The sequence below is a fragment of the Mixophyes fleayi genome, chromosome 7, assembly GCF_038048845.1.
Source record: "Mixophyes fleayi isolate aMixFle1 chromosome 7, aMixFle1.hap1, whole genome shotgun sequence".
Classification (NCBI taxonomy): Eukaryota; Metazoa; Chordata; class Amphibia; order Anura; family Limnodynastidae; genus Mixophyes; species Mixophyes fleayi.
Genome location: NC_134408.1, coordinates 61,843,705 through 61,868,704, shown reverse-complemented (window position 1 = coordinate 61,868,704; position 25,000 = coordinate 61,843,705). Strand labels below are relative to the sequence as shown.

At 39.7% G+C, this 25,000-nt stretch overlaps 2 protein-coding genes across 4 annotated transcripts in view; one reads left to right on the top strand and one right to left on the bottom strand.

Annotated features, from left to right (window-relative positions):
• PTCD1 (pentatricopeptide repeat domain 1) overlaps nt 1-16,100 on the bottom strand; it is a 20,089-nt gene extending 3,989 nt beyond the window's left edge. Inside the window, exons 1-6 of one of the 2 annotated variants that reach the window (XM_075179923.1) lie at nt 16,018-16,100; nt 13,869-14,309; nt 12,479-12,619; nt 11,187-11,405; nt 8,054-8,155; nt 562-1,233 (exon numbers count right to left, since the gene is read on the bottom strand). In XM_075179923.1, the coding sequence (XP_075036024.1) occupies nt 562-1,233; nt 8,054-8,155; nt 11,187-11,405; nt 12,479-12,619; nt 13,869-14,264 (1,530 nt within the window). In that variant the 5' untranslated portion in view covers nt 14,265-14,309; nt 16,018-16,100. Of the gene's footprint in view, nt 1-561; nt 1,234-8,053; nt 8,156-11,186; nt 11,406-12,478; nt 12,620-13,868; nt 14,310-15,985 lie in introns of both variants that reach the window. The other variant, XM_075179922.1, reaches the window with a different exon arrangement.
• On the top strand, nt 16,054-25,000 carry CPSF4 (cleavage and polyadenylation specific factor 4). 2 transcript variants are annotated; one of them, XM_075179924.1, is made up of 8 exons: nt 16,054-16,273; nt 18,048-18,101; nt 18,395-18,547; nt 21,424-21,519; nt 21,603-21,696; nt 23,762-23,834; nt 23,993-24,163; nt 24,671-25,000. In XM_075179924.1, exons 1-8 carry the CDS (start codon nt 16,171-16,173, stop codon nt 24,737-24,739), a joined length of 813 nt encoding a protein of 270 aa, XP_075036025.1. In that variant the 5' UTR covers nt 16,054-16,170; the 3' UTR covers nt 24,740-25,000. The 2 variants fall into 2 exon arrangements, with proteins under 2 accessions (XP_075036025.1, XP_075036026.1); XM_075179925.1 differs by having other exon boundaries at nt 16,055-16,273; nt 18,048-18,098.

Below are 25,000 nucleotides of genomic sequence, written 5' to 3'. Positions count from 1 at the left end.
CTTAGACTCCGTGCCTTAGTGTTCAGTAGCACTGACTGCTGGTAGGTAGCGGCCATTGAATATACCAGTGTGGGGACACCTGTACTGGTGTTAACAACTGGAAGCAGTTTAAACTCAAACCACACAGTGTTACTTTATAACATGGGTACTAATTGGGCATAGACGTGGATCTACGCAGTTAGCTCCTCAGTTAAAAAAATCGAAATAGCACTAGTTGATCCTCTCTTGCTGCCAGCTATAGACTCAGATATAAAAACCGTTGCAGCACTGAGTGGGCTAGTTTTCCAGAGTTGAGTGGCGGTCGGTGTTAAATAAATGTGGCTGACAAGCGCAGTTATCCTTTAAGCAAAGCATGTTTAAAACCAACAGATTTGAGTGAGGTTTAAGTGGCCTCGCCACGACAGAGGGAGAAGTGAAATAAATATGCCTTATATAGTCATGTTCATTAAACAAAGTAATGACATCCATCATGATAGAGGTACCAACTTTAAATCATGGATTCAACTTTATGTACATGAAGCAAACAAGTTACAGTACAACACACAAGAGTCTCTTTCTTACCATAGCAATCTTCAGATTCATTGTTTTACTTCTCTTCAACAGAAAAGTGTTAAAAAAAGTCAAATCAGGTTGTATTTGGAAGCCCTTCATAATGTCCAGCAGTATAGCTTCTGCCTGTATGTCAGGTTTCATTACTTCAGCCAAGAGTGTAAATGTTTTTATTGTAGGGTATACTTTGTCTTCCTTCATTTTTTGAAGGATCCCCTCCAAGTCACCAATCAGAGCAAATCTAGCAGATGGGGTGTTGACATTTACCAGTGATACTACTGTATCAGTCTTTAGGGTCAGGTCCAAGAGGTTTGGTAACTTACAGTCATTAAAGGAGGGCTTGTTGGGAGACTGAGATGTTTTATTCATTTCAACAAATCCATATTCAGGTGGTAGGTTCATAACTGTATTATCATGATCCTTCATAGTTAAAGAATTGTCCAGAAGCAGTTGCCGTGTAACAGTCTCCCCAGGACATTCTTTTGTTGTTCTGACTGCCTTGGTTTTCCTATCTTGCTCCTCTTTGCCTGCACTTAACTTCAAGGTTGTCAGATCCTTGGAGTGCAGAAGTAAATGAAAAGCCTCATCAGCATCTCCAATACCACAATCTCTGGTGGCACGTATTAGCAAGTTATATGCGTTAATATCTGGCTTTATACCCATATGCAACATCTGCCTCCAAACCTGAACCAGAGATGGAGAAATATGGCATAGAAAGATATAACAATTATTGAAAAGTATTAACATGCTTATGAATAATGATATGATAATAATAATAATAATAATAATAATAATAATAATAATAATAATAATAATAAGCCTAGTAGTAAACAGCTGTATGAAAATCAAATAAAACACAAAATAAAATGCACATTAGATTGTAGGTGATGAATTGAGCAGTTTCAGAGATTATTAAATATCCTAATGGAGCCAACAGATTTACAGCACACTAACAAAGCCCACAAGGATGGCATAGCCGCATGCCAACACTACCTTCAAAAAAACAGTCTAGCCCCAGAGCCGACCCTGCAGCTGATCAGGTTCATACTCAATCATAATTACTTTTCTTTTGGGAAAGACATATACCTGCAGTGTATGGAAAGTGCCATGGGTAGTAAGATGTCACCTCAGTATGCTAAATCTTTTCATGGCTAAACTAGAGGAGTGATTCTTATCAACTTGCACAATGAAACCTCTAGCCTACTTCCGTTATATTGATGATTTGCTACTAATCTGGACTGGCTCTGAAGATGAGCTGCTGACTTTCCATAAAAACTTCATCAAATTTCATCCAACCATTAGACTCACTCTTAACTACTTGCGATCTCAGATACATTTCCTGGATATTACCCTATACAATAAAAACAATACTATACAAACATCAGTCTATCATAAACCTACAGGCCGCATAGCATATCTGAGATGGAACAGCTTTCACCCAGGACACATAAAGAAGTCCATCATTTACAGCCAAGCTCTGAGATACATTAAGATTTGTTCAAACAGTGAAGATAGAAAACAACACCTGCTATCACTTAGGAGTACATTCTTACAACAAGGATACCATCCAATAGTTATAGATGAACAGATCCACGGGGCCACGAGGATCCCAAGGAATGGCCTCCTGGATTACAAACAGAAGGAGGTTAACAGCAGGGTTCCCTAGTGGTTACTTATAATCCTCACATGAACAACTTGGGGAAAATTGCTGCTGACCTTCAAACCATATTTCAGAAAGACGATAGACTGAAGGAAATATTCCCAGATTTACCACTCTTTTCATACAAACAGCCTCCAAAGTTAAGAAATCTCCTGGTTAGAAATGCCCTCTCATCACCATCAGAGACTGGCACTTTCCCTTGGAACAACAAAAAAACAAAAAATGCAAAACCTGCACCCTTGTCCTACCAACAAACAAAGTCCACAAACCCAACACACAACGGGACTATAAAATCACTGACACATTCTCATGTACATCCTCCAATGTGGTGTACATGATACAGTGTACAAGGTGCCCTGAAGGAATTTACATTGGAGAGACCAAGCAGAAACTACAATCCAGGATGAATCTACACACACAAAAAAAAAAAAATCTGGACACCCCCATGGGTAATCACTTCTCTGGACCATGACACAGTATCACAGATTTAAAAGTCCTAATGCTGAAAGTTTTAAAAAAAAAAATGACAGAGAAAAATCTGGGAATTTAAGCTGATAAGAACATTCCAGTCATTGGCACAAGGGCTCAAACACCTGGATTTATGACCCACTATTTGGAAACACTTCACACCCCACAGCAAAGATCTCTGAACTCCTAGGACTTTTACTTTTATTACTTTAGGTTATCTTAATGATATTCCCCCCCCCCCTCCCTGTACAAATTTCTTGATGTGACAGCTCTTAAATGTTGTGCCTGTTTCTTAGTCATTCTTTTGTAAAGTTGCCTGATGAAGGGGCCTCTGTGCTCTAAAAGCTAGCAAATATAATAATAATTTTTTTGGGTTAGCCCGGCTCCCAGGGGTGCCGCGGCGCTGTCACTGGGGTGCCGCGGGCCAGACATAAAAAAAAAAAAAGAACACAGAGACTTACCAATCCGTCGGGCGCCGGGACCCAGCAGCCTCCTCTCTCCCGCAGCTGTCACTGAATATCGGCGTCAGTAACAAGCTGCGGGAGAGAGGAGGCTGCTGGGTCCCGGCGCCCGACGGATTGGTAAGTCTCTGTGTTCTTTTTTTTTTTTTTATGGCTGGCGTGGGGCAGAGAAGGGGGACAGAGAGCAGAGGATGGTGACAGCGGGGCAGAGAAGGGGGACAGAGAGCAGAGGAGGGGGACAGAGAGCAGAGGAGGGGGACAGAGAGCAGAGGATGGGGACAGCGGGGCAGAGGAGGGGGACAGCGGGGCAGAGGAGGGGGACAGCGGGGCAGAGAAGGGGGACAGCGGGGCAGAGAAGGGGGACAGAGAGCAGAGGATGGTGACAGCGGGGCAGAGGAGGGGGACAGAGAGCAGAGGATGGTGACAGCGGGGCAGAGAAGGGGGACAGAGAGCAGAGGATGGTGACAGCGGGGCAGAGAAGGGGGACAGAGAGCAGAGGAGGGGGACAGAGAGCAGAGGAGGGGGACAGAGAGCAGAGGAGGGGGACAGAGAGCAGAGGATGGTGACAGCGGAGCAGAGGAGGGGGACAGAGTGCAGAGGATGGTGACAGCGGGGCAGAGAAGGGGGACAGAGAGCAGAGGAGGGGGACAGAGAGCAGAGGATGGTGACAGCGGGGCAGAGAAGGGGGACAGACAGCAGAGGATGGTGACAGCGGGGCAGAGAAGGGGGACAGAGAGCAGAGGAGGGGGACAGAGAGCAGAGGAGGGGGACAGAGAGCAGAGGAGGGGGACAGAGAGCAGAGGATGGTGACAGCGGAGCAGAGGAGGGGGACAGAGAGCAGAGGATGGTGACAGCGTGAGAGGAGCAGTGGAGGGGGACACAGCGTGAGAGGGGCAGTGGAGGGGGACACAGCGTGAGAGGGGCAGTGGAGGGGGACACAGCGTGAGAGGGGAAGTGGAGGGGGACACAGCGTGAGAGGGGCAGTGGAGGGGGACACAGCGTGAGAGGGGCAGTGGAGGGGGACACAGCGTGAGAGGGGCAGTGGAGGGGGACACAGCGTGAGAGGGGCAGTGGAGGGGGACACAGCGTGAGAGGGGCAGTGGAGGGGGACACAGCGTGAGAGGGGCAGTGGAGGGGGACACAGCATGTAAGAGGGGCAGTGGAGGGGGACACAGCATGTGAGAGGGCATTGGAGGGGGACACAGCATGTGAGAGGACAGTGGAGGGGGACACAGCATGTGAGAGGGCAGTGTCTGGATGCAGAGAGAGTAGTGTGTTTGGATGCAGAGGGGGCAGAGAGTCTGGATGCAGAGGGGGCATTTTTGCATACAACTAAATAAGTATTTCTGTCCTGACCTAAATACTTATTACAATTTTTTGACACAACTACTTCTAAAACAGTATAAAAATAGTCAGGTTCTGGGCGCTTGTAAAGGAAAGATATATCAATTTAATATGGATAGGTCCACAATACGCTCCGGCCGGAACGAGACAGCTTAGATGTGTTAAACAATAAACATGCATCAATTGACACTGCCGAAAACAATGATAATGGTATAAAACACTACAAACTCAGTGTGATTGCAAATATGGTTAGAGTGCACTTGGAAGCTACTAAAATATGAAATGACAATTGATATGAACCGCAAAAAGAAAATGTAAGGAAATATAATGTCCAGAGTTGTAAAATAAAAATGTTGGTGATGATGAAAAATGCAAGCAAAAATGAAATTGGTAGCCGTTACTCACATGAAGCAGGGATGTCTGGCTGTCTATAATGCAGACAGGCACTTAGTAGCGGTACCAGAGTCTGTGCTGATGAAGTTAGATATAACGTTGATTTCAAAAAAGCACCCAGCAGAATGCCAATTATTAAAACAAGAACGAAGAAGAAAGTTCTTCTAGTTCCTAAAAGGAAATCCTCTCCTTCTTGTTGAAAGAAAAAATGATCCCGCTCAAATAGCGTGTGCACGCTGCGGGATATCTCCGTGTTGAGATTAAATGTATAGATATCAAAATGCCTCCAATAATGGACAGGTACCCAGCAGAATATAGGTGGTGATGATCCAAATGTAGTCCTCCTAATCCCCAACGTAGTCTCTCTCTTTCTCATAAAGTTGAGGCTAAACAGGGGAAGCGGTAGTGCCGCTGCGGATGAGCGCATACACGCTACAGGCTGGTCTCCGATGTGGATGTCTGTATATGGTAATGTAAGATGCTAGCATGCTAGTAAGTTGAATAAAACTGAGTTGAGGGACAGTTCCCAACGCGTTTCGCCCGGTGGCAATGGCCAGTGGGCTTCCTTTAGGGATAGTAATGTCCAACTGATTGATTGATGCTGGAAGTAGCAAGAACGAGGAGTATCCTAGCCGAGTATAGGACTGCAGATAACTGATGTCTTCCAATAAACATATGAATGAAGAAAACAGCACTGTTAGATCAGCTGGGCAGAAGCTGGAGCTTGAACCATAGAACTAGCTGCAGGCCGTAGTACTTCAGCGGGTAGATTAAACACAAGGAAAGTCTCAATGGAACTCAGCATTGAAAATACAACAGCAGGTGTGCAGGCTTAACCACAGGTGCAGTAATCAACTCACAGTGAACGTTCAACATGAAGCTTGATAGCAACCGAGGAGTTCAGCAGACCAGCGTGGAACTACAGGTACCAGGTACAATGATGGTAGATTGCAGAAGTCCAGCGAAAAGGTGACAGCAACAAGAGGTTCAGCCAGCAGCGTGGAACTACAAGTACCAGGTAGACTGAGTAACACGAAGAACAGGCCTGTTCTTCGTGTTACTCAGTCTGCCTTGGTCCTGACAGCTACTACTGAACCTCTCGTTGCTGCTGTTACCTGTTTGCTGGATTCCTGCATCTACAACCATTGTACCTGGTACTTGTAGTTCTACGTTGTATGCTGAATCTCCCGCTGCTGATACCTGCTTTCTGGACTTCTGCATCTACAACCATTGTACCTGGTACTTGTAGTTCCACGCTGCCGGCTGAACCTCTTGTTGCTGTCACCTTTTCGCTGGACTTCTGCAATCTACCATCATTGTACCTGGTACCTGTAGTTCCACGCTGGTCTGCTGAACTCCTCGGTTGCTATCAAGCTTCATGTTGAAAGTTCACTGTGAGTTGATTACTGCACCTGTGGTTAAGCCTGCACACCTGCTGTTGTATTTTCAATGCTGAGTTCCATTGAGACTTTCCTTGTGTTTAATCTACCCACTGAAGTACTACGGCCTGCAGCTAGTTCTATGGTTCAAGCTCCAGCTTCTGCCCGGCTGATCTAACAGTGCTGTTTTCTTCATTCATATGTTTATTGGAAGACATCAGTTATCTGCAGTCCTATACTCGGCTAGGATACTCCTCGTTCTTGCTACTTCCAGCATCAATCAATCAGTTGGACATTACTATCCCTGAGGAAGCCCACTGGCCATTGCCACCGGGCGAAACGCGTTGGGTACTGTCCCTCAACTCAGTTTTATTCATCTTACTAGCATGCTAGCAACTTACATTACCATATACAGACATCCACATCGGAGACCAGCCTGTAGCGTGTATGCGCTCATCCGCAGCGGCACTACCGCTTCCCCTGTTTAGCCTCAACTTTATGAGAAAGAGAGAGACTATGTTTGGGGATTAGGAGGACTACATCCACATCGGAGACCAGCCTGTAGCGTGTATGCGCTCATCCGCAGCGGCACTACCGCTTCCCCTGTTTAGCCTCAACTTTATGAGAAAGAGAGAGACTACGTTGGGGATTAGGAGGACTACATTTGGATCATCACCACCTATATTCTGCTGGGTACCTGTCCATTATTGGAGGCATTTTGATATCTATACATTTAATCTCAACACGGAGATATCCCACAGCATGCACACGCTATTTGAGCGGGATCATTTTTTCTTTCAACAAGAAGGAGAGGATTTCCTTTTAGGAACTAGAAGAACTTTCTTCTTCGTTCTTGTTTTAATAATTGGCATTCTGCTGGGTGCTTTTTTGAAATTAACGTTATATCTAACCTCATCAGCACAGACTCTGGGACCGCTACTAAGTGCCTGTCTGCATTATAGACAGCCAGACATCCCTGCTTCATGTGAGTAACGGCTAAGAAATTTCATTTTTGCTTGCATTTTTTATCATCACCAACATTTTTATTTTACAACTCTGGACATTATATTTCCTTACATTTTCTTTTTGCGGTTCATATCAAGTGTCATTTCATATTTTAGTAGCTTCCAAGTGCACTCTAACCATATTTGCAATCACACTGAGTTTGTAGTGTTTTATACCATTATCATTGTTTTCGGCAGTGTCAATTGATGCATGTTTATTGTTTAACACATCTAAGCTGTCTCGTTCCGGCCAGAGCGTATTGTGGACCTATCCATATTAAATTGATATATCTTTCCTTTACAAGCGCCCAGAACCTGACTATTTTTATACGTATCTAACATTGTTGGGAGTTTAGGGGTCCCCCATACACTCTCAGGTGCGCATTTGGCTGCTTCATATATTTGGAGGAAGCGCAGCCTATCCCTCTTTTTCAATACTTCTAAAACAGGACTGCTCAATAATTATTTTGGAGGGGTGCCTTGAAAATGTTTGGGAACCACTGGGTTAGCCAATAAAGGTATCACTCCTGTAATACCTTTGTCTTTTTTTAAACGAAAGTATTTTAACATCACGCGAACCATAAATAATGAATTGGCAAAAATGACTATGCATAGTTATAATGAGCAAATTAAAAAATTTGGGTGGTTGATTGATTGAGTTCATCTAATGGCAACATATGGGGTAAGGAGGGAATATTTTGTCAGGCGCTTTGCTGGGAGTTTTAGAATTATAAAATGTTGAACTTGATGGAATTGTGTCTTTCTTCAGTCTATATTCCGATTACTACATCGTACCTGTAGAGCATAACGGAAGCCCAGCTCTTTGTCCTTGATGCATCCCATGAAAAGGACGTTAAAGGTGTCAGGACTGGTAATACGAAATCTCTGTGCAATTTCCTGAAGACCATGGAAAAAGATATGTTAGTATGTAGAACTAGATTCATAGACTAAAGCTGCATATACTGTTTACAGCATTTGTTCTGTTTAAAATTTGTTTTATAAAAAAAAGTGAAGTCTGCATGATAGGTGTTATAACTTTACATTACATGATACAATAACAAGTTCAAATTTCTTTTAAGTTACATAAATTTATTAAGTCACTAAGGATAAGACACAAATTCTGAAAACTAGGAAAAGAATATGTCAGTGGATCTCAGATGTGGTATTCAATAATTAAATTACTATTTATAACGATGTAGCCATGTACCCCACTCCTTTCTTGAAGAAAAAAAAATAACAATATACAATAAAAAAGACCCCATCCAATATGGAAACGCATAAACAGTTGGATTTAAAGTGATACCCTTATTGGTTAATAGATGCAGATTAAAAAACAAAACATGTAGTTAAGCTACCTATTGTCTGCAGCACAGTGAAAAGTGACAAACTCTCCTGACTGAAGGCACAAACAGCTGTAATAATAAATTAGTGCAACATCTTACTTGCAGTATGCCTTAGGAGGCAATTTGATATTAGTTAATTCAGTATTTCATAAATAATTATTGTAGGATGTTAAAACAAGGCCCCATTTAAATTAAGGCGGCATGTAGGTAATGCGATTTGCTTAAAATAATATAGTAATATGTGAGAACTTCACTTTGAATTCAATGTAGTCAGTGCTCAAAGAGGGCTGGTGTGTGTTTGTATAACATACTGACTTCCCCCCACTTCCTTTGAAGCTGATCATAGCTTATCTAAGCTATCGGAGTTCATTTATAATCAATTCAGATTCTATACTTACATCAGTACTGTGTAGCTTGGGAGGTAGTGCAGTGATAGTACTGCTAGAAGTTACCCGCCTACTACATCCGCTATAAAGCTGTACTGTACAATAATGGTCTGGGGCTGTTTTTCATGGTTTGCTGATAATGCAAGCATGCACAAAGTGAGGGCCATCAAAAAATGGTTTCCAGAGTTTGATGTGGAAGAACTTGACTAGTGTGCGCAAAGCCTGGACCTCAACCCCATCAAACACCTTTGGAACGCCGACAGTGAGCCAGGCATGGCTGTTGGGCCTCATCGCCTAACAGCCATGTCTGACCTCACTAATGCTCTTGTGACTGAATGGATGAGGCTCCTTACAGCCATGTTCCAAAATCTAGGAAAAAACTTTCACAGATGAGTGAAGGTTGTTATAGCAGCAAAGGGGACTAACTTCACTCCAATGCCCATGGTTTTGGGATGAGATTCAACAAGCACATATGGATGTGATGTTTGGGTGTCCACAAACTTTTGGCCATGTAGCATACCTTATTCTCCATTTTACTAAGACCCTGCCAAATTGTAGCCTGCTGTACATTCACAGATCAGTTACATTCATCAATTACATATTTTATAACACTTTGATTTAATTGTGCATCTTGTTGTGTATTTTTTTTCCCATTTGGACTGCAGAAAGGATAGAAAAACTGTCAAACATGAGTGTCAGTTCTTTGAGAAGCTTTACTATGAATACAAAGTCCACTATTTTGCACAGGGATACTGCTGTATATTGTGGGTGAGAAGAAAAATAGGGACATACACAAATAGATACGAGCAGTAGATTAGGGAGGGGTGAGAGAACAGTGACACACAGGGTACAGGGGGGGTTACCATGGATGAAGACAGGGGCACGTGGGGAGAGTAGACAGATAAAGGAAACAGAAAAGGGAAAGGAGAATGGATACATAGAAGATATAAAAGGAGAGGTGATGATATGCAGGGGAGACCTTATGCAAATGTGAAGGGACTGAAGATAAATGAGGGAAAATATAAGTAGACAAAGGAGACATGAGAGGCATTTGGGAGAGGTGAAAGGACACAGGGAAGAGGTAATTGGATGTAGGAGAAATGGGGGACACAGGATGGATAGCCTTGCATAATTTAATATGATTTATATTATACTATACAGTGTTAAGAAGCATCTAAAATTATTTCCACTCTATCAAAATTCATTTAAAGTTAAATGTTCCATACCAGCACTATTAAATTTCCACTTTGACCACTGAATATAATACAATATAGAATTCTTGTGGTGCTTTTATTATTATTATTTCAGTATTTTTACCAGATAACTCTAGATATTTAATGCTTTTTAGCAGATATACTATATCTCCCTAGCTTACAGAACTGTGGCTCCTGTTCAATCACCTACAGCACACAGTACAAAGTGCAGCTGTGTAGGAGCTTCAAATTCTCAGTCATGTAGGTGACTGAGCTCTCCACTGCATTCTGTTAGAGAATGCCTGACAGGTGGGGAACCTGGGGAGGAGCTAAATAGCAAGGATTGTACAAACGTGTACAGCACTTTTATATATATTAAATTATCGTCACTTGCCTTACCAAGTCAATTATTACTGTATATATTTGTAATTTAAGTAATTTCTGATCGATGCCATTTTATTTTTACATCTTTCACTGTTTTATGTAGTAATTTCAATGATTATTTAAATGATGCCATGCCTAAAATGTCAATTTGTTAGCATACTGAAAAGATTATAAGTAACACTAAGGGTTTCGGAGGACTCCTGTCCATCAAAAGGCTATCTGAGCGGTCCAGATTGACTGGTGAAGAAGAGTCTTCCGCAATGCAAAGCAAAGGAGCACCGGGGGTAAATTAATCTAGATATGTTTGTGTAAAAGAGGGACAGCCCTATAAATGTCCAAGGCTTGTGGCATATGCCATTGAATGCACGTGTAATTTGTATTTTGGCTATCATCAAAAGTATCACTTTTCTATTTGAAACCTTTCCTCCCTATCCAGCTCAGTCCAATTTTACCCACTGAAATAGTGAAACAATATAGTTTAACAAAAGTTATCATCCACAGTGATTATAATTAGACCGAATGTGCACTTGAATATTATGTTTTATTTATTTGATCAGTGATAGAGGCACTGAAGACAGATATTTAAGATATTATGGCTGTAGAAGGACTGACCTTGACTCACCTTGAATATCTCCAAGCTACCTTGCAGTCCTAAACTCAGTGTGCAGACTTTTAGTAAACTCCGATATGTGATTAGGTTAAGTTGAATGTTCTTCTCCATCAATTCTTTTCGCAGTTTGAAAGCTTGCTCTAAACCAGAGTCTTTCCATGGTGACTCAGCACAGGCGTTAAACAGAGCAGTATACGTGGCATCTGTGGGTACCAGACCTCTCTTTTTCATCTAAAATTTGGAAAATGTAATCAGTATGTGGGCTAATGCTATCTGTGAACTAAAAATGATGTACAACAAATTGGTGAATATATGATTCTATGCTATGTTATGCTCTTAATTAGCTAATTTATATATAAAATACAAGATTCCTGCTTTGTCCATGTTGTTTCATCCAGGGCTGGCTTAAAGTTAAAGCCAGTGAGGCAACTCACTCTGGCTCCAATGTGAGGAAGACCTGTGGTGATTGATATACAAAGAAAACACAATACAGCTGCTTTATATATTTCATTTAAAACAGGGATACTGCTGCCACACTGCCTTTAGACACACAAACATAACAAAATCCTTAAGTGATTATTCACCTTTGTATTCTACTCCTGGGGTTTACAACGTAGCATTATACAATAATGGAAGCGGGATATAGTTGTGCTGTAAATACACTCAAAATACCCATCTGCCAATGAGCAGGTTAATATGCACTGATAGAAAAAAAAGAGAGATTTCCAATCCGCTGTAAGGTAAGGACAAACCTCAAATGAATATAATATATATAATAAAATGCACTGATGTCATGTATTTGTATTGTTAATACTTAGACTAAATGCATTTGTTCTACCTCCTTACCATTGATATTTGCAATGGAATAACTGTGATACAGTTTTTTAATTTCAACAGTTTTGGAAAGTGCTGCCTAAACCTACCACAATCATTTGACCTTTGTCCTCTGTCACTTTGCATAGAAATGAGAAACAGGTCATAGCTAAATGTTTCTTAATGGATAGGATGGTGAATAGGAATATGCTCATTGAGAATGCTTCTCATGTAATACCTTTAAGAAGAAATGCAGGGTGATATACATTGTGAATTTGTGCTTTGTCCTCCAGACAGGGATCATGCTCAGTGAAGGAGAGGAAAGGGAGGGAAGAGAGTGAGCTGGTTACAGACTGGGTACATAGACGCATTATGCATCTTTTCTGTTTGTGACTGGCAGGGTGGAGGGTATAATAGAATAAACAAAGCTGCTGTGGAATTGAGTGCATACCTGGAAACACAGCAATGTTGAGGCATGCAGTACTACTTACATTTGAATACAACTGAAAAGCCTTCTTAAGGTATCCAGCTCTCCCACATCCTCCTATAAGGACAGTGTAGTTACTTTCTTCAGGTTGCAGTCGCTCCTCTTGCAGCATCTTAACCTCAAAGAGTTCCAAGGCCTCTGCTAACTGTACACACAAGATACAATGTATTAAGTGACACAAAAACAATTACTACATTCATTCAAAGGTCTAACTTGTTTAAAATATATGACAGACTGTGTTGTACACTCTGTAGAACATGTAAGTTTAATTTTAAATGAAACAGTCATGAGCAACCCAATATACTTCAAGGGCCACATATGTGGCCATTCGACTTTCATAAGGGCCGTATATTACTCTTAATTTTAAAACAACCTTCGGCATTACCACATCACTCATCCCAAAATACACCTAAATAGTTACCCACCTGCTCCAAAATTCCATCACATGCCTCTCAGATCTGCCAGGGAGGGAGATAGAGGATGTGGTACAAAATGCACTGCAGTAACTACTCCTCTTATTGCGCTGCGTAACCTGCCTGCAATGTGCAGTGGAGCTTACATAACTTGGAAGCCAGCTAGTCTTATTCTCTGCATAGTTAACTGAGATCGGGAGTAGCAAGCTGTGGGCTCTTTAAAGTTTTAACCAAATCCTTCTTATAGCCTCAGCATAATTTTTGTTTTCCTTTCTGTCACATAAATACTATTGATTTACAGATTTTAAAACTTTAAAGGGGACTAGGTATAATTATTTTATTAAATTATTTTATGGGCATAGTCCTATGAGCCATAGTTGCACATTATACATTCATGCTGTATTTCCTGTAAAGACCGTACAGCAGCATATTCAAACTTTGGGGCTCTGTTTAACATTGACAGGTCTGTTGGTAGAAAAGCCTCTCTGTCATCCACTACAGTGACACTAGAACTGAAGGCTTGTATCTATGACAAGAGTGGCACACAAGAGGAGAACTATCAAATGTAGAAAACAACTCTCCTTACCATCTACAGCCAACGCCATAAATTAAAATACAAAACAAAGATACAAAAACCACAAATCCCACTTCAACTACTTAAGAGTCTGAATCAACTGACACCAAGGGCTAGATTTACTAAGCTGCGGGTTTGAAAAAGTGGGGATGTTGCCTATAGCAACCAATCAGATTCTAGCTTTTATTTATTTAGTACTTTCTACAAAATGACAGCTAGAATCTGATTGGTTGCTATAGGCAACATCCCCACTTTTTCAAACCCGCAGCTTAGTAAATCTAGCCCCAAGAGTGGAGATACTTTTCTGTCCACTATTCCTTTGGCAACAGGTAGAGTAGAGAGTCCTATTTGTCCACCTGCTGGAACTCTACTCACTGCTACAGCTGGTCTTTCGATTATAGTCTTACCTTGCCTTCTTTTATTTTGGCCTTACTCTGTAGGAAGTACCAATATGGAGTGTTTCTTCTTCCTCTGGATTTTGTGTAAATCTTCTTCTCTCCCTTTTCACTATCCACATACTGCATGTTCTGGAGCTCTGGGGAGGTTTTCCTGAACACTTTTCTTGAAGAATATAAATCAGATAAAGTCCCAAAGTTTTCCTCTACTGAAGACTGTAAATCACAACCAGCATTTCTATGGTCAGAATAAGTTCTGACCTGTGTCACCCACTGGCATGATAGATGCTTTGGAGAGGTCCGAATACAAACTACACAAATCTGTCTGCACACAGGCTGTGTATGTATGAGACATGCTGAAATCAGGGAGCGTGATGACAAGCTAGTGAGAATCTGCAAGAGACCCATGATGGCTCCAATCTGGCAATCAATGTATTTTTATTTTCATGTAACCTAGTGGAAACAAATATCAGCTTTACAGCAATGGAAATTAAGTGCAGAAAAAAAGAAAACATATCTGTGCTTACACTACTTTCCATTACAATACTATTACTGTAGAAACATTAACCAAATATAGGCTTTTGTCTACTGAGCATGTGTCAACATTATAAATCAATATGTAGGGTAAATTAACACAGCCCTGGTACATGGCTTTATGTTATCATTCTTTGTAATTACCATGTATACATTTGTAGTCTATGTACAGTAATGTATTTCCACTTTCTATGCGATTTACAGTCCCTTAAGAAACTCCTGTCAATATCACTTCATATCATGGAGTTGCGCAGAGATACTGGATACAAATGTTTAATAGAGTATTAAAACACAAACATATGTAAATATGTCTTGAAACAGAGTGGGCTAGCGAAATGTATGTAGAAAGATAATAACATATGTATCAGAATTAAATACATGCATATAAACTATCTAGCCCGGTTGCTTGAAAAAGTCTGTGGATCAGACGAAACGCGTCGCTCTATCTATGCTGCTTTTACTATCTGGATTGTATCAATTCTATGAGGAAGTTGCCAACAAGTGGAACTATTTTTCTTTGATACTTGTATCTTGTCCGGACTCGTAGGAGGTGCGCACCGAAGATATTGCCTATACTGCTTCATTTCGTGAGCCGCAGTGACGGCGAGAAGGTAAAACTTTTCATTATTCTGTGACCTATCGACAGGATATGCTGGGAGTAAGACAAGATATACTAATCCCCGGAGGTATGCTTATTCTAACTCGTTTATAGCCGCTCAGCCGGTAACAAGTATTACACTTACGGGTGATTACTTTTGAGTACCCCAGCTACAGCGATATTAGCCTGCATTTGGTCTTTGTTTTTGCCAGCCGTACTGACCCCCAAAGGGAGTTACTCTGTTCCCTCACTTAAAGTGGATAACCGCCTGACTTTTTAAACACACTCATAGCAGTGGATATGAACGATCTAAAAGTCATCTATATACAAATTTGTCTACTTGGTGACTTTATATCCGGATAGATATATCTATACACACTTCGTTTGATGTTAACAGCATTCAGATTGGACACTTTTTTCATCTTATGGAGATCTAAATGCATATATGTAACTCATGTGTTTTTTACATTTTATGTTTTAAGATTTTTATATTATGTAAGTGTATTTTTGTTCTACAGGGTACTTATTTTCTATGTGTCTATCTATGCCGGGCTAGATAGTTTATATGCATGTATTTAATTCTGATACATATATTATTATCTTTCTACATACATTTCGCTAGCCCACTGTTTCAAGACATATTTACATATGTTTGTGTTTTAATACTCTATTAAACATTTGTATCCAGTATCTCTGCGCAACTCCAGGTTTTTCTCTTTGTTATATATATATATATATATGGAGGTTTAACACTACCTCCTTTTGTGAGCTGCTGCGATTGATACTGAAGCTTTTTATATTTATTCAGTTAAGGTGCAATATATTTAGCGCCAGAGTTTAAGCTGTTTATGTCACTTCATATCATGTCTGCTCCCAGCCCAAAAAGTGCTAACATCTACTGATGATATTCTCCATACGGGACTGCTTATTATATGCTAGCAGCTATATAGTAGTCTCCGTGCTGTACCTGCAGCTCTGTATAATAATAAGTACTTACTGGATCATGCCGCCCCTCACATGCCACCTTACCCAGTATGCACTGCCTAGGACGTTCAGCCACTTCCCCTGTCCCACAGTGCCTTGCGACAGGCCGCTCAGTCGCTCCCCGGCAGTTATCTGCAGTCTCCTAGTCGGGACTGATGGTGATACCCGGTGTCTGTGTGGCTTTGGGCTCCGGTCACGATGCAGGAGCTTATCGCCTGTGTGGATCATATTCGCTTCGACCTGGAGCTGGCTGTGGAGCAGCAGCTGGGGGCACAGCCGCTTCCGTTCCCGGGCATGGACAGTGAGTACATAGTGTGATGCCTGAGAGCGGGCCCAGCCTGGGACAGTGGACCCTGTGAGGAGGGGGCATGCACTGTCTTCGTCTGGTTCATAGTGTCCTGACATTACCCCTTCATAGTTATCTCCAGTGTTCCTCCCTTATGGAGCATGGATAGTCTTCTCTTCGTCTGTATTCTCAATCATTGTATGTGAACTGTATTACAAACCGCATGTGAGAACGCATCCGATAAGCGATTATTATGCAGTTCACAGACTGGACGTGTTTACATACAGAGCACAAGCTTTTTTTTTATTAATTGCAGTAAGGTTTCCAGCATGTGCACTGCATATACGTTGAAATGAATGGAAAACCTCAGTATGTAGATAAGTAATTAAAAAAATAGGCCAGTACACCTCCAAATTCCTCAGCCAGCCCAAGCGCTAGCCCTACTGTGCTGGTTCCCACTATTAACAAGAAGACCACCCTGTCCCTGGAAACCAGCTCCAAGATGGATCAGCATAGGGCTGGTGACTTTATGGGGGGAAAGTGGGTGCCAAAAAAAAGCAGCTTTTTTTTTTCTCCCCCTTGCATAGAGTTTGGACTCTTGGACTGCGAGTAATGAAGAGAATTGGAACCTCAGCGGTTCCTAATAATACCTTGTTCCATTATACTAAAATAGTAAAAATATGTACACAAAACACACATTGTTAAGTTAGCTTTTATGGAAATAAAAACTCAGTTGTTCGGTTCACTACTTTATTATTAATAAAAAATATTAATTTTGAATCCAATTGTATCTACATGTTTGTAATCTATGGGAAATTATAATCCACTGAAAATCTTAAACTGTAATCATTATGGAAATTTTCTTTTGTATTTCTAACCCAGTTGAAAGAACAATTACAACAAACATTAAGATACTCTGCAAACTGAATGACATAAACGTGAATTGATCAGGAATGTCCTTAATTGCTCAGCCAAGTGTTTTGATCACACTTCAGTAGAGATCAACTCAATCTCTTGATATTGGAAAACTGAAAAAAACAATTCTGTGGAGCTGCATTGTTTTCAATGTTTTTTTTTGTTTTGTTTCGCTATTTTTTTTTTTTAGCATGCAGCTCCAAATGAATTTAAATTAATGGGCCATTGACATGAATGGCAAAAAAAAAAACCAGCATAATGTTTGTGTAAACTCTTTTATGAAACCTTAGTGGTTATGTACACAATGTGCTTCCATAGAGGTGATTGGACTTTTTGAGTACTTTTAATCCACAGAATTGTATAAAATAGATGCAACTATGAATGCAGATGTATGCACTTGTGTTGCAAAATGCAAGTTAATCACGTACAACATTTAAATGCCAGTAGATAAGGGGCCTTAAAGTTAAATTAGTATTCCCAGCCCCTTCATAAATTTCAGAATAACACATTTGTAAGCCTATGTATGTAACATAGCCTGAGCAACAGTTCATACTAATGTCCACTTTGTCCATCTTTATTCAATATTTCTGGGATTTATATATACATTTTGCTAGCAAAAATGTATATAAAACCTCTTTTGTAGCTATAAGGTGAGGAGTCACAACTATTCCACTGTTGATGGCTTAGGAAGGGGTCTGCTAGTCATTGCACAGTCCCCAACAGTTCCTTTTTGAACCAAAATTCGCTGATCTCTAGCATCATATATTTTTTCTAATAGATACAGCCATTCAGTGTTTTTCAAGTGTCATGTGTTTACTTCAGAACTCTGTATTCTAAAACATTTGCCTCTTTTTTTTTTCTCCTTTTATTGCAGAGTCTGGGGCGGCTGTCTGCGAGTTTTTCCTGAAGTCGGCCTGCGGCAAAGGTGGCAAGTCAGGAGTCATTGCATATTACTTGTGTAGACTACATGTCACTGGATACATCTGTTTTAAATAGATTTGTAGTTTGTTTTGTATGTTAGAGTTAAAGCTCAATGTCAATAAATGCACAAAGTTTTTAAAAAAATACTAAGTTTTGTATTTTGTCAAAAATTTGTTTCTGGTTTGTTATCATAGCTAAAGGACATGTACTACATACAGCACTATTTAGTTTATATTTTTTTTTGTTGCCACTTGACCGGTTGAATTTAAAGAAAGTGTTTGTGTTTTATTTTGTTTGCAGGTGGCATGTGTCCTTTTCGCCATATAAGTGGGGAGAAAACAGTAGTATGTAAGCACTGGTTACGAGGGCTTTGTAAGAAAGGTGACCAGTGTGAGTTTCTGCATGAATATGACATGACCAAAATGCCTGAGTGTTACTTCTACTCCAAATTTGGTAAGAGATGGGTATTCACATCATTATGCTAAATTGTTGTATGAATATGTTGCAAAACAAATTTACTATAACAACTGTTTTGCTACTTTTCTGAAACCTGTATATTGGCATCATTAATTGTTTGTTCCTCATGTTCGCAAAAAGAAATTCATGATCTGCAATGTATTTCTGTTTTGCTTTTTGATAATCAGTTTGTTCCTAGTTGTAATCAGAGTTCTCTCTAATTTTATAAACATGTGAGCAGTATTTTTTCTGCTAAACAAAATTCACCAATAATTACCTATGAGCAAGATAGGCCATGTAGTATTTTACATTTTAAGTGTCTGCCTTTTCAAGACTGTTGACATGGCTCCATTTGGAGGTGTCTGTAATTGTTTTCCACAAAATATCCTTTCAAGGTACCCATACATGTACTAAACAGGATAGCAGAGTGCAACTTGAATAACAATGACCACCATTTTCCTACAGAGCAAATGGCTGCCATAATATTAACTAAAAAGTATTGTCCTTGTCACAGAATTATTAAAGGGTTAATTCTCGTTGTTGTCTAGAAATATAGCTATGTTCAGTGATGGTATTAACGCCTTACGATACCCAGGCACTGTAAAATTGGTCTCCTTTGTATTTCTGTGCATGAGGCTAATCATCATCAGAAGATAAAAACAAACAGCAAAGCACTCTTCCGATTCCCACTGCAATGACAGGAGGAGGACATTGCTTGATAAACTTCATCCCCATTATTTAGTTAAAAACCATGAGTTAACAATAACTGGTGTCTCATAACATTAGATAATGCTACTTGCATCCAAGGTAGCGAGTTCTCCTCTTTGAAACAATATACTTCTTAAAAATGTTAAAATAATTTATTCCCACAGAAAAGGTAATGGCTATGTTCCTAGGCAAGACATGTAGCTACCGTATATATTAAGGCTAGAAATAGATCTACAGTACTCCCGATTTCTGATGCCAACTTAAAACAGAAGCCAAGGATTAAATGCTCTTTTGTGGCAAAAAAAATACTTAGTGGTAACAGGATTCACCCTTTTAATTAGTGTATGCAGATTTTATACTTCCAATGTCTGCCATATTTGTGCACAAACAATATGGCATGCGGAGGGTAGTTACTGATGGCTGTGACTTAGATCAGCTCTGTGCCCTACCTCCCACTTAATCATCTTCTCACAAAGATAAAACTGTAGTATTGAGGATTGTCATCACACCAAGGACAGGCTTGTTAGAACATCTATTGAATACCATCGCAGTTCAGTATTGGATCTATTGAATTCAGCTCACAGAAGTTGCCCGTGCAGCATGCGTGTCAGCCTTCTCTAGAACAAGAAGAGGAATGAGGCTCTGTTGAGATAAATGATGAAGAATATTTATAAATCAATAAGGGATCCTTATCTGTGCTTCCTAATGTATATGAACATTGATGCAACTAGTTGGCAACTATAAGGAAACCCCTATCCTTCCCAACAGCGATAAATATTCCCAGATGCAAATGTAAATCATATGAACTTCTTTGTGGAACAGGAATTATTAATGTATGGTGACCATCAGAGATTGCTATCAAATGTCTAATATACTGAATGCCTTCTGAATTCTGTTTCCCTTTACACCATCAAGTTACAACCTAATTACATTTGTTCACCTCACATCTGGCTAATTACTTCCAATTTAGCCAATTAAAGAAGTGTGCTCCCAGACCTTTAATTGGACTTGTGGATCAGCAAGTGTCATTCACTCAGGAAAACTGACGCACATTTATGGGTGAAATGCGTAATAATCTGTTACATCTCAATATTCTTCTTCATATTAATTGTTCTTATACTGGGTTAACATTGTGCGAATGACCCTCGGGGCTGTAGTTCACACCACTAAGTCAAACTCCGCCTCCTATCAGGACCCATACGGCAGGGACTCCACGTGCAGGATGCGAGTCCCGATCAACGAGGATGACTTAAATAACTATCAGCATTGCAGCCACTGCTTGATCCCCTGTGAGCAGGCAAGCATGTGATAAGGAGAAATGTATCACTGCCTCTCGGACACATTAAGGGAAACCCACCTGGAGCACCCTGGAGTTAGTCGCTGGATAAAAATGGAAGTACCCATTGAGACTTTACAAGACTTTTCTTAGCTTATGCAATAGTTACATATTTGCAGATGTGCTTTGGAAAATACATTCGACTCTATAAGTAAACCCGCTGAGTGAGCTTATTTCATGGACCATCCTATGAATTTGCTATATTACAGATTGTACATGGATGGTCTCTTAAGACTGACTATCTACCACCATTGGGGACAAGAGACACTGGGGTTTTGAATGGCCTAGACCATTTCTAGACTATACTGATTTCTGTAATAGAGAAAACACTGTAGCACAATACCCACTGTGCCACAGTATCTGTGTTCTTTGTGTATCTCATGTTTGGTTGTCTTCATGATTTGGTATATATTTCTGGCCAGAATGTTTGTTTATTTTCATGACACTGTATGTTTGTATTGTATGTTGAATATTAATTCACTTAAAATTTGGGTAAAAATTATTAAAATACCCTTTTACTATTATTGCATGTTGGTCACCATACATATAAGTTCATATTAACTACTTTCTGCGTCTGGGAATATTTTTATTTTTTTTTATCTTGAAGAATATCTATGGTTGCCAGTAGTTAACCGTTTCAAGATTTCTACAATGACCAGTTCATGTTCCAAGTCTCCACCTCACACCATCTTTCCTTTATACTAACCCTGCCAAAATAGACCTTATGATTGTTTTTCTTAAATGTGTTATATGTACGCGATGTATCCTTTATTGTGCAGTTACCCGCACTTCTTTTAGATATTAATGAAATCTTTGTTTTGTTTGTTAGGTGAGTGCAGTAACAAGGAGTGTCCATTTTTACACATTGACCCAGAATCAAAGATAAAAGACTGCCCTTGGTATGATCGAGGCTTCTGTAAACATGGTAAGATACATGTACTCTATGCAGATGAGCTTTAACTCAAATGAAAAAATTGTGTATGTAAACACGTGTATTTGTCCTTGCAGGACCTCTATGCAGACATCGCCATACACGTAGAGTTATCTGTGTCAACTATCTGGTGGGATTCTGTCTGGAGGGCCCCAACTGTAAATTTATGCAGTGAGTAATTATTTGTATCATTTTACTGTTTCTACACATGTGGATAATACACAAATACTAGGCAGAAAGCATAATGATGAAGTATCTAAGAACTCCTCACAATATAACTAAGCATTGAAGCACTTTACAGTTGCCCTGGGAAAGTCTCATTGTAGGAAAGTTAGGACCATTCTTGCTCATAGTTGCCAACATTGGCAACTTGTGTCCCGGAGGTCTGAGAGGCAGGTGTGTGGGGGCAGGGCTCAAAGAATTGTGCTGTTAGCCCCACCCCCAAAGATGGCATCACTTTTTCAGCCAATAAAAATAGGGGTCTGAGCTTAGTGGCGCTGTGTATGCGTCATGAGGCCCCATCCCCTTCGTTTGATCCCTGTCAGGAATTGGGAGAATTGCCTGCTCTCCCGGGAGACTGACTCGGATTTCGAGAGTCTCCCGGACATTCCGGGAGAGTTGGCAAGTATGTTATTGCTTTTCCTACAAGTAAAATGACATGACCAAGCACTTTGCTATTTTTTTTTTTTTTTTTTATAAAACAAAAAAAAAAAAGTGCATGTTCGCATTACTTTTTTTTTTTTCTTCAACTGCCTCTGGAAAAGTACTCTGCACCTCTTCTGCGAGATTGCAGGTTTTTTATTTATAAAGCACTGACATTTTATGCAGCACTGCACATTGAGGGGGTCATGTCATGACACAAGTTACATAGTGACGTGAAACAGAAGGTATTGTAAATTGCAGCACATTCCAACTCTATTGATGTCCTCTATGTGGCCTGGTTTCTTTTCAGGTGTCACTATCATATATTTGAATGGGGTTTTTTTTCGCTTTTTTTATTACATTAGTTGAAATGTGTGTAGAATGCAGTTTCCTGCATAAAGAGTCCTATGATCTCCTCCTCCTCCTCTGAGCATGTGTAAAAATGAAGTCCTTTTGTGTGAAGAAAATATAACTCATCAAATATAATTTTTTTTTTTTTGTTCTAAGGTAAATTAAAGTTTCAGATTTCCTGGCCAGGTCTAATTTAATTTGTGTGATATTTCACTTACAGAGATGTGCAGCTTTAGGAAGAGGGTATCTATGTGTTGCCTAAATTTTGCTACGTTTCATTGTTATTTAATCAGTCGTCTTTATTGTATGTTTTTATTTATTATTATCTGGCTATTGTTCTGCACAGATTTACAGTGGTTTGAGTAGGAGTTCTCACTACATTTAATGTAATGATTTTCCACTAATATGCTCTTTGTACACATGTAGAACACTTTTTACTTTATATTAGCTTCTAACTCATAGTTAGGTGAATGTATAGTTAAGCAAATTCATACACAGTAAAAAAATAAAATGGTAGTTTGTTTTTTTTCAACAAATATATAATAAATTATGTGATCCACATGTGCAAAAAGACTGTTATTCCAAACAATGTAAAAATATAGTTTACAGATAATCTGTTTGTAGCATTGACACTTTAAATGTAAGATTTTCCCAATGGATTTATCTTTTTTTCCATTGATCTGTATGTTAAAGTTCCACCTAATGTTTAGATTTGGGCTGGGGAAGGTTGTACTATTTAAAAAAACTTATTTTTCATCAACAGTGGGTGCCAGGTATTAAATTGCATTAAGGGTTGACCAAGAATAATCCTGGAGACCAGCACTCCTATTAAATGTATATTGCATTCATTTCCAAATATGCAGTATAAAATAGGCAGCAAAAAATCTACTCATCCTAAAGAATGATGTAAAGCGATGTGCCCATGATTATGTATGTGCCCAGTAGCCGTTTCGGTGCCCCACAGGCACCTTTCTCAAGGGCTGCCAAAAGGCTTTTCATCGACCTATTTGAACTTCATTTTTCCAGCCCTGGTCTTGGGAGATATGTTATAAAAGCTTTACCAGTATGTTTTTAAATTCACTTGTGAATAGGTCACCTGAATTCTTGTGCAGACAAATATATGTTGGTATTAATATTTACTGTATGTATACCAGAAGGCCATATAAAAATAATTGGCAAATACTGTAAGTATAAATTACAAAAATGCATTTTTGGTGATGATCCCTGCTATGTTGTTTTGCAGCCCACGGTTTGAATTGCCTATGGGAGCTACTGAACAACCACCTCTACCTCAGCAAGCACAGACCCAGCAAAAGGTAATCCTGACAAATCTTTTATTGTGGAACAGTCTAACTAAGTGCAAATTCTTTCAGTGCTTATTTTGCAGTTTATGTGGGTACCTGTTTTCATAAATGTTCCAAATACTAATCAGTGAAGCAGTCCGTCCAAGATGTCTCACTTTTTATATCTACAGCAAAACAACAACCAGACAACGCAGAGATCATCTTCCCTCATCCAATTAACAAGTCAGAGCTCACCTATTTCCCAGCAACGCTCTCCACAGACTATTGGTGTCATGCAGTTACAGACCAATAACATAGGGAATCGAGGACCTAGACCACTTGATCAGGTCACCTGCTATAAGGTCAGACATGGTGTGCATAAAGTAGCTATAGTATTTCCCTGTGACTCCTGACTGTGCATCTTTGTGAGAAGCTGTTTTCCTCTTGTCTAATACACTTGCTACTCTCCTAATATGTGTGTTTTGTCTTCCATATCAGTATTTCTTTTTACCGGCATCCAACTTTCTACCTCTCATATGTCAATATATGCCACCTTAAATTGGCTTATTTTCACTTTACAACTCTTCCATTGATCAATTTTTTTGTTGTTGTTGTATACAAGATTAACACTTTTTTAAATTTAGTGTTTGAATCCTAATATTTACCGTAAGAAATGACAAAAGTAATTTCTTAAAATGGTCTTTTCATAAATTTTTGTGAAGTTAAATCTTTTGTTTTACAATACTTATGTGTAGAAGTATTAGAAAAGATTAACAAAATGAACATTGAATTCTGTAAGGATGTTTTGGACGTGTTTGTAGCTGGGCATAACAATGAGTGAAGTTTGTCTACCTTTTTGCCTTTTGCAGTGCGGCGAGAAAGGACATTATGCCAACAGATGTACAAAAGGTCATTTGGCTTTCCTGAGTGGCCAATGATGGAAGTCCTATATGTATGGATCTGGTGGTTTGAGGAATGAAGATGCTTTTCTTATTTGGATCAACATGAGGACACTGGGCTTTATTTTTTATGTATATATAATTTTAACTATTCTTCAAACAGGGTTTTTGTTCTCTTCTGTAAATTAGGCCATATTCTACTAATTGCTTTGAACAATTTTCTAAAGAAAATTCTCCATTCGGTTTCCAAAATATATTTTGGCATTTGCTTTTTTTTTTAAAATAAACCGTGTACTTTTT

Coding starts and splice junctions, on each gene's coding strand:
- CPSF4 (XM_075179924.1), top strand. CDS start 16,171: ATGCAGGAGCTTATCGCCTGTGTGGATCATATTCGCTTCGACCTGGAG. Junction 21,697..23,761: donor CCCAACTGTAAATTTATGCA/GTGAGTAATTAT, acceptor GTTGTTTTGCAG/CCCACGGTTTGAATTGCCTA. Junction 24,164..24,670: donor ATCAGGTCACCTGCTATAAG/GTCAGACATGGT, acceptor TGCCTTTTGCAG/TGCGGCGAGAAAGGACATTA.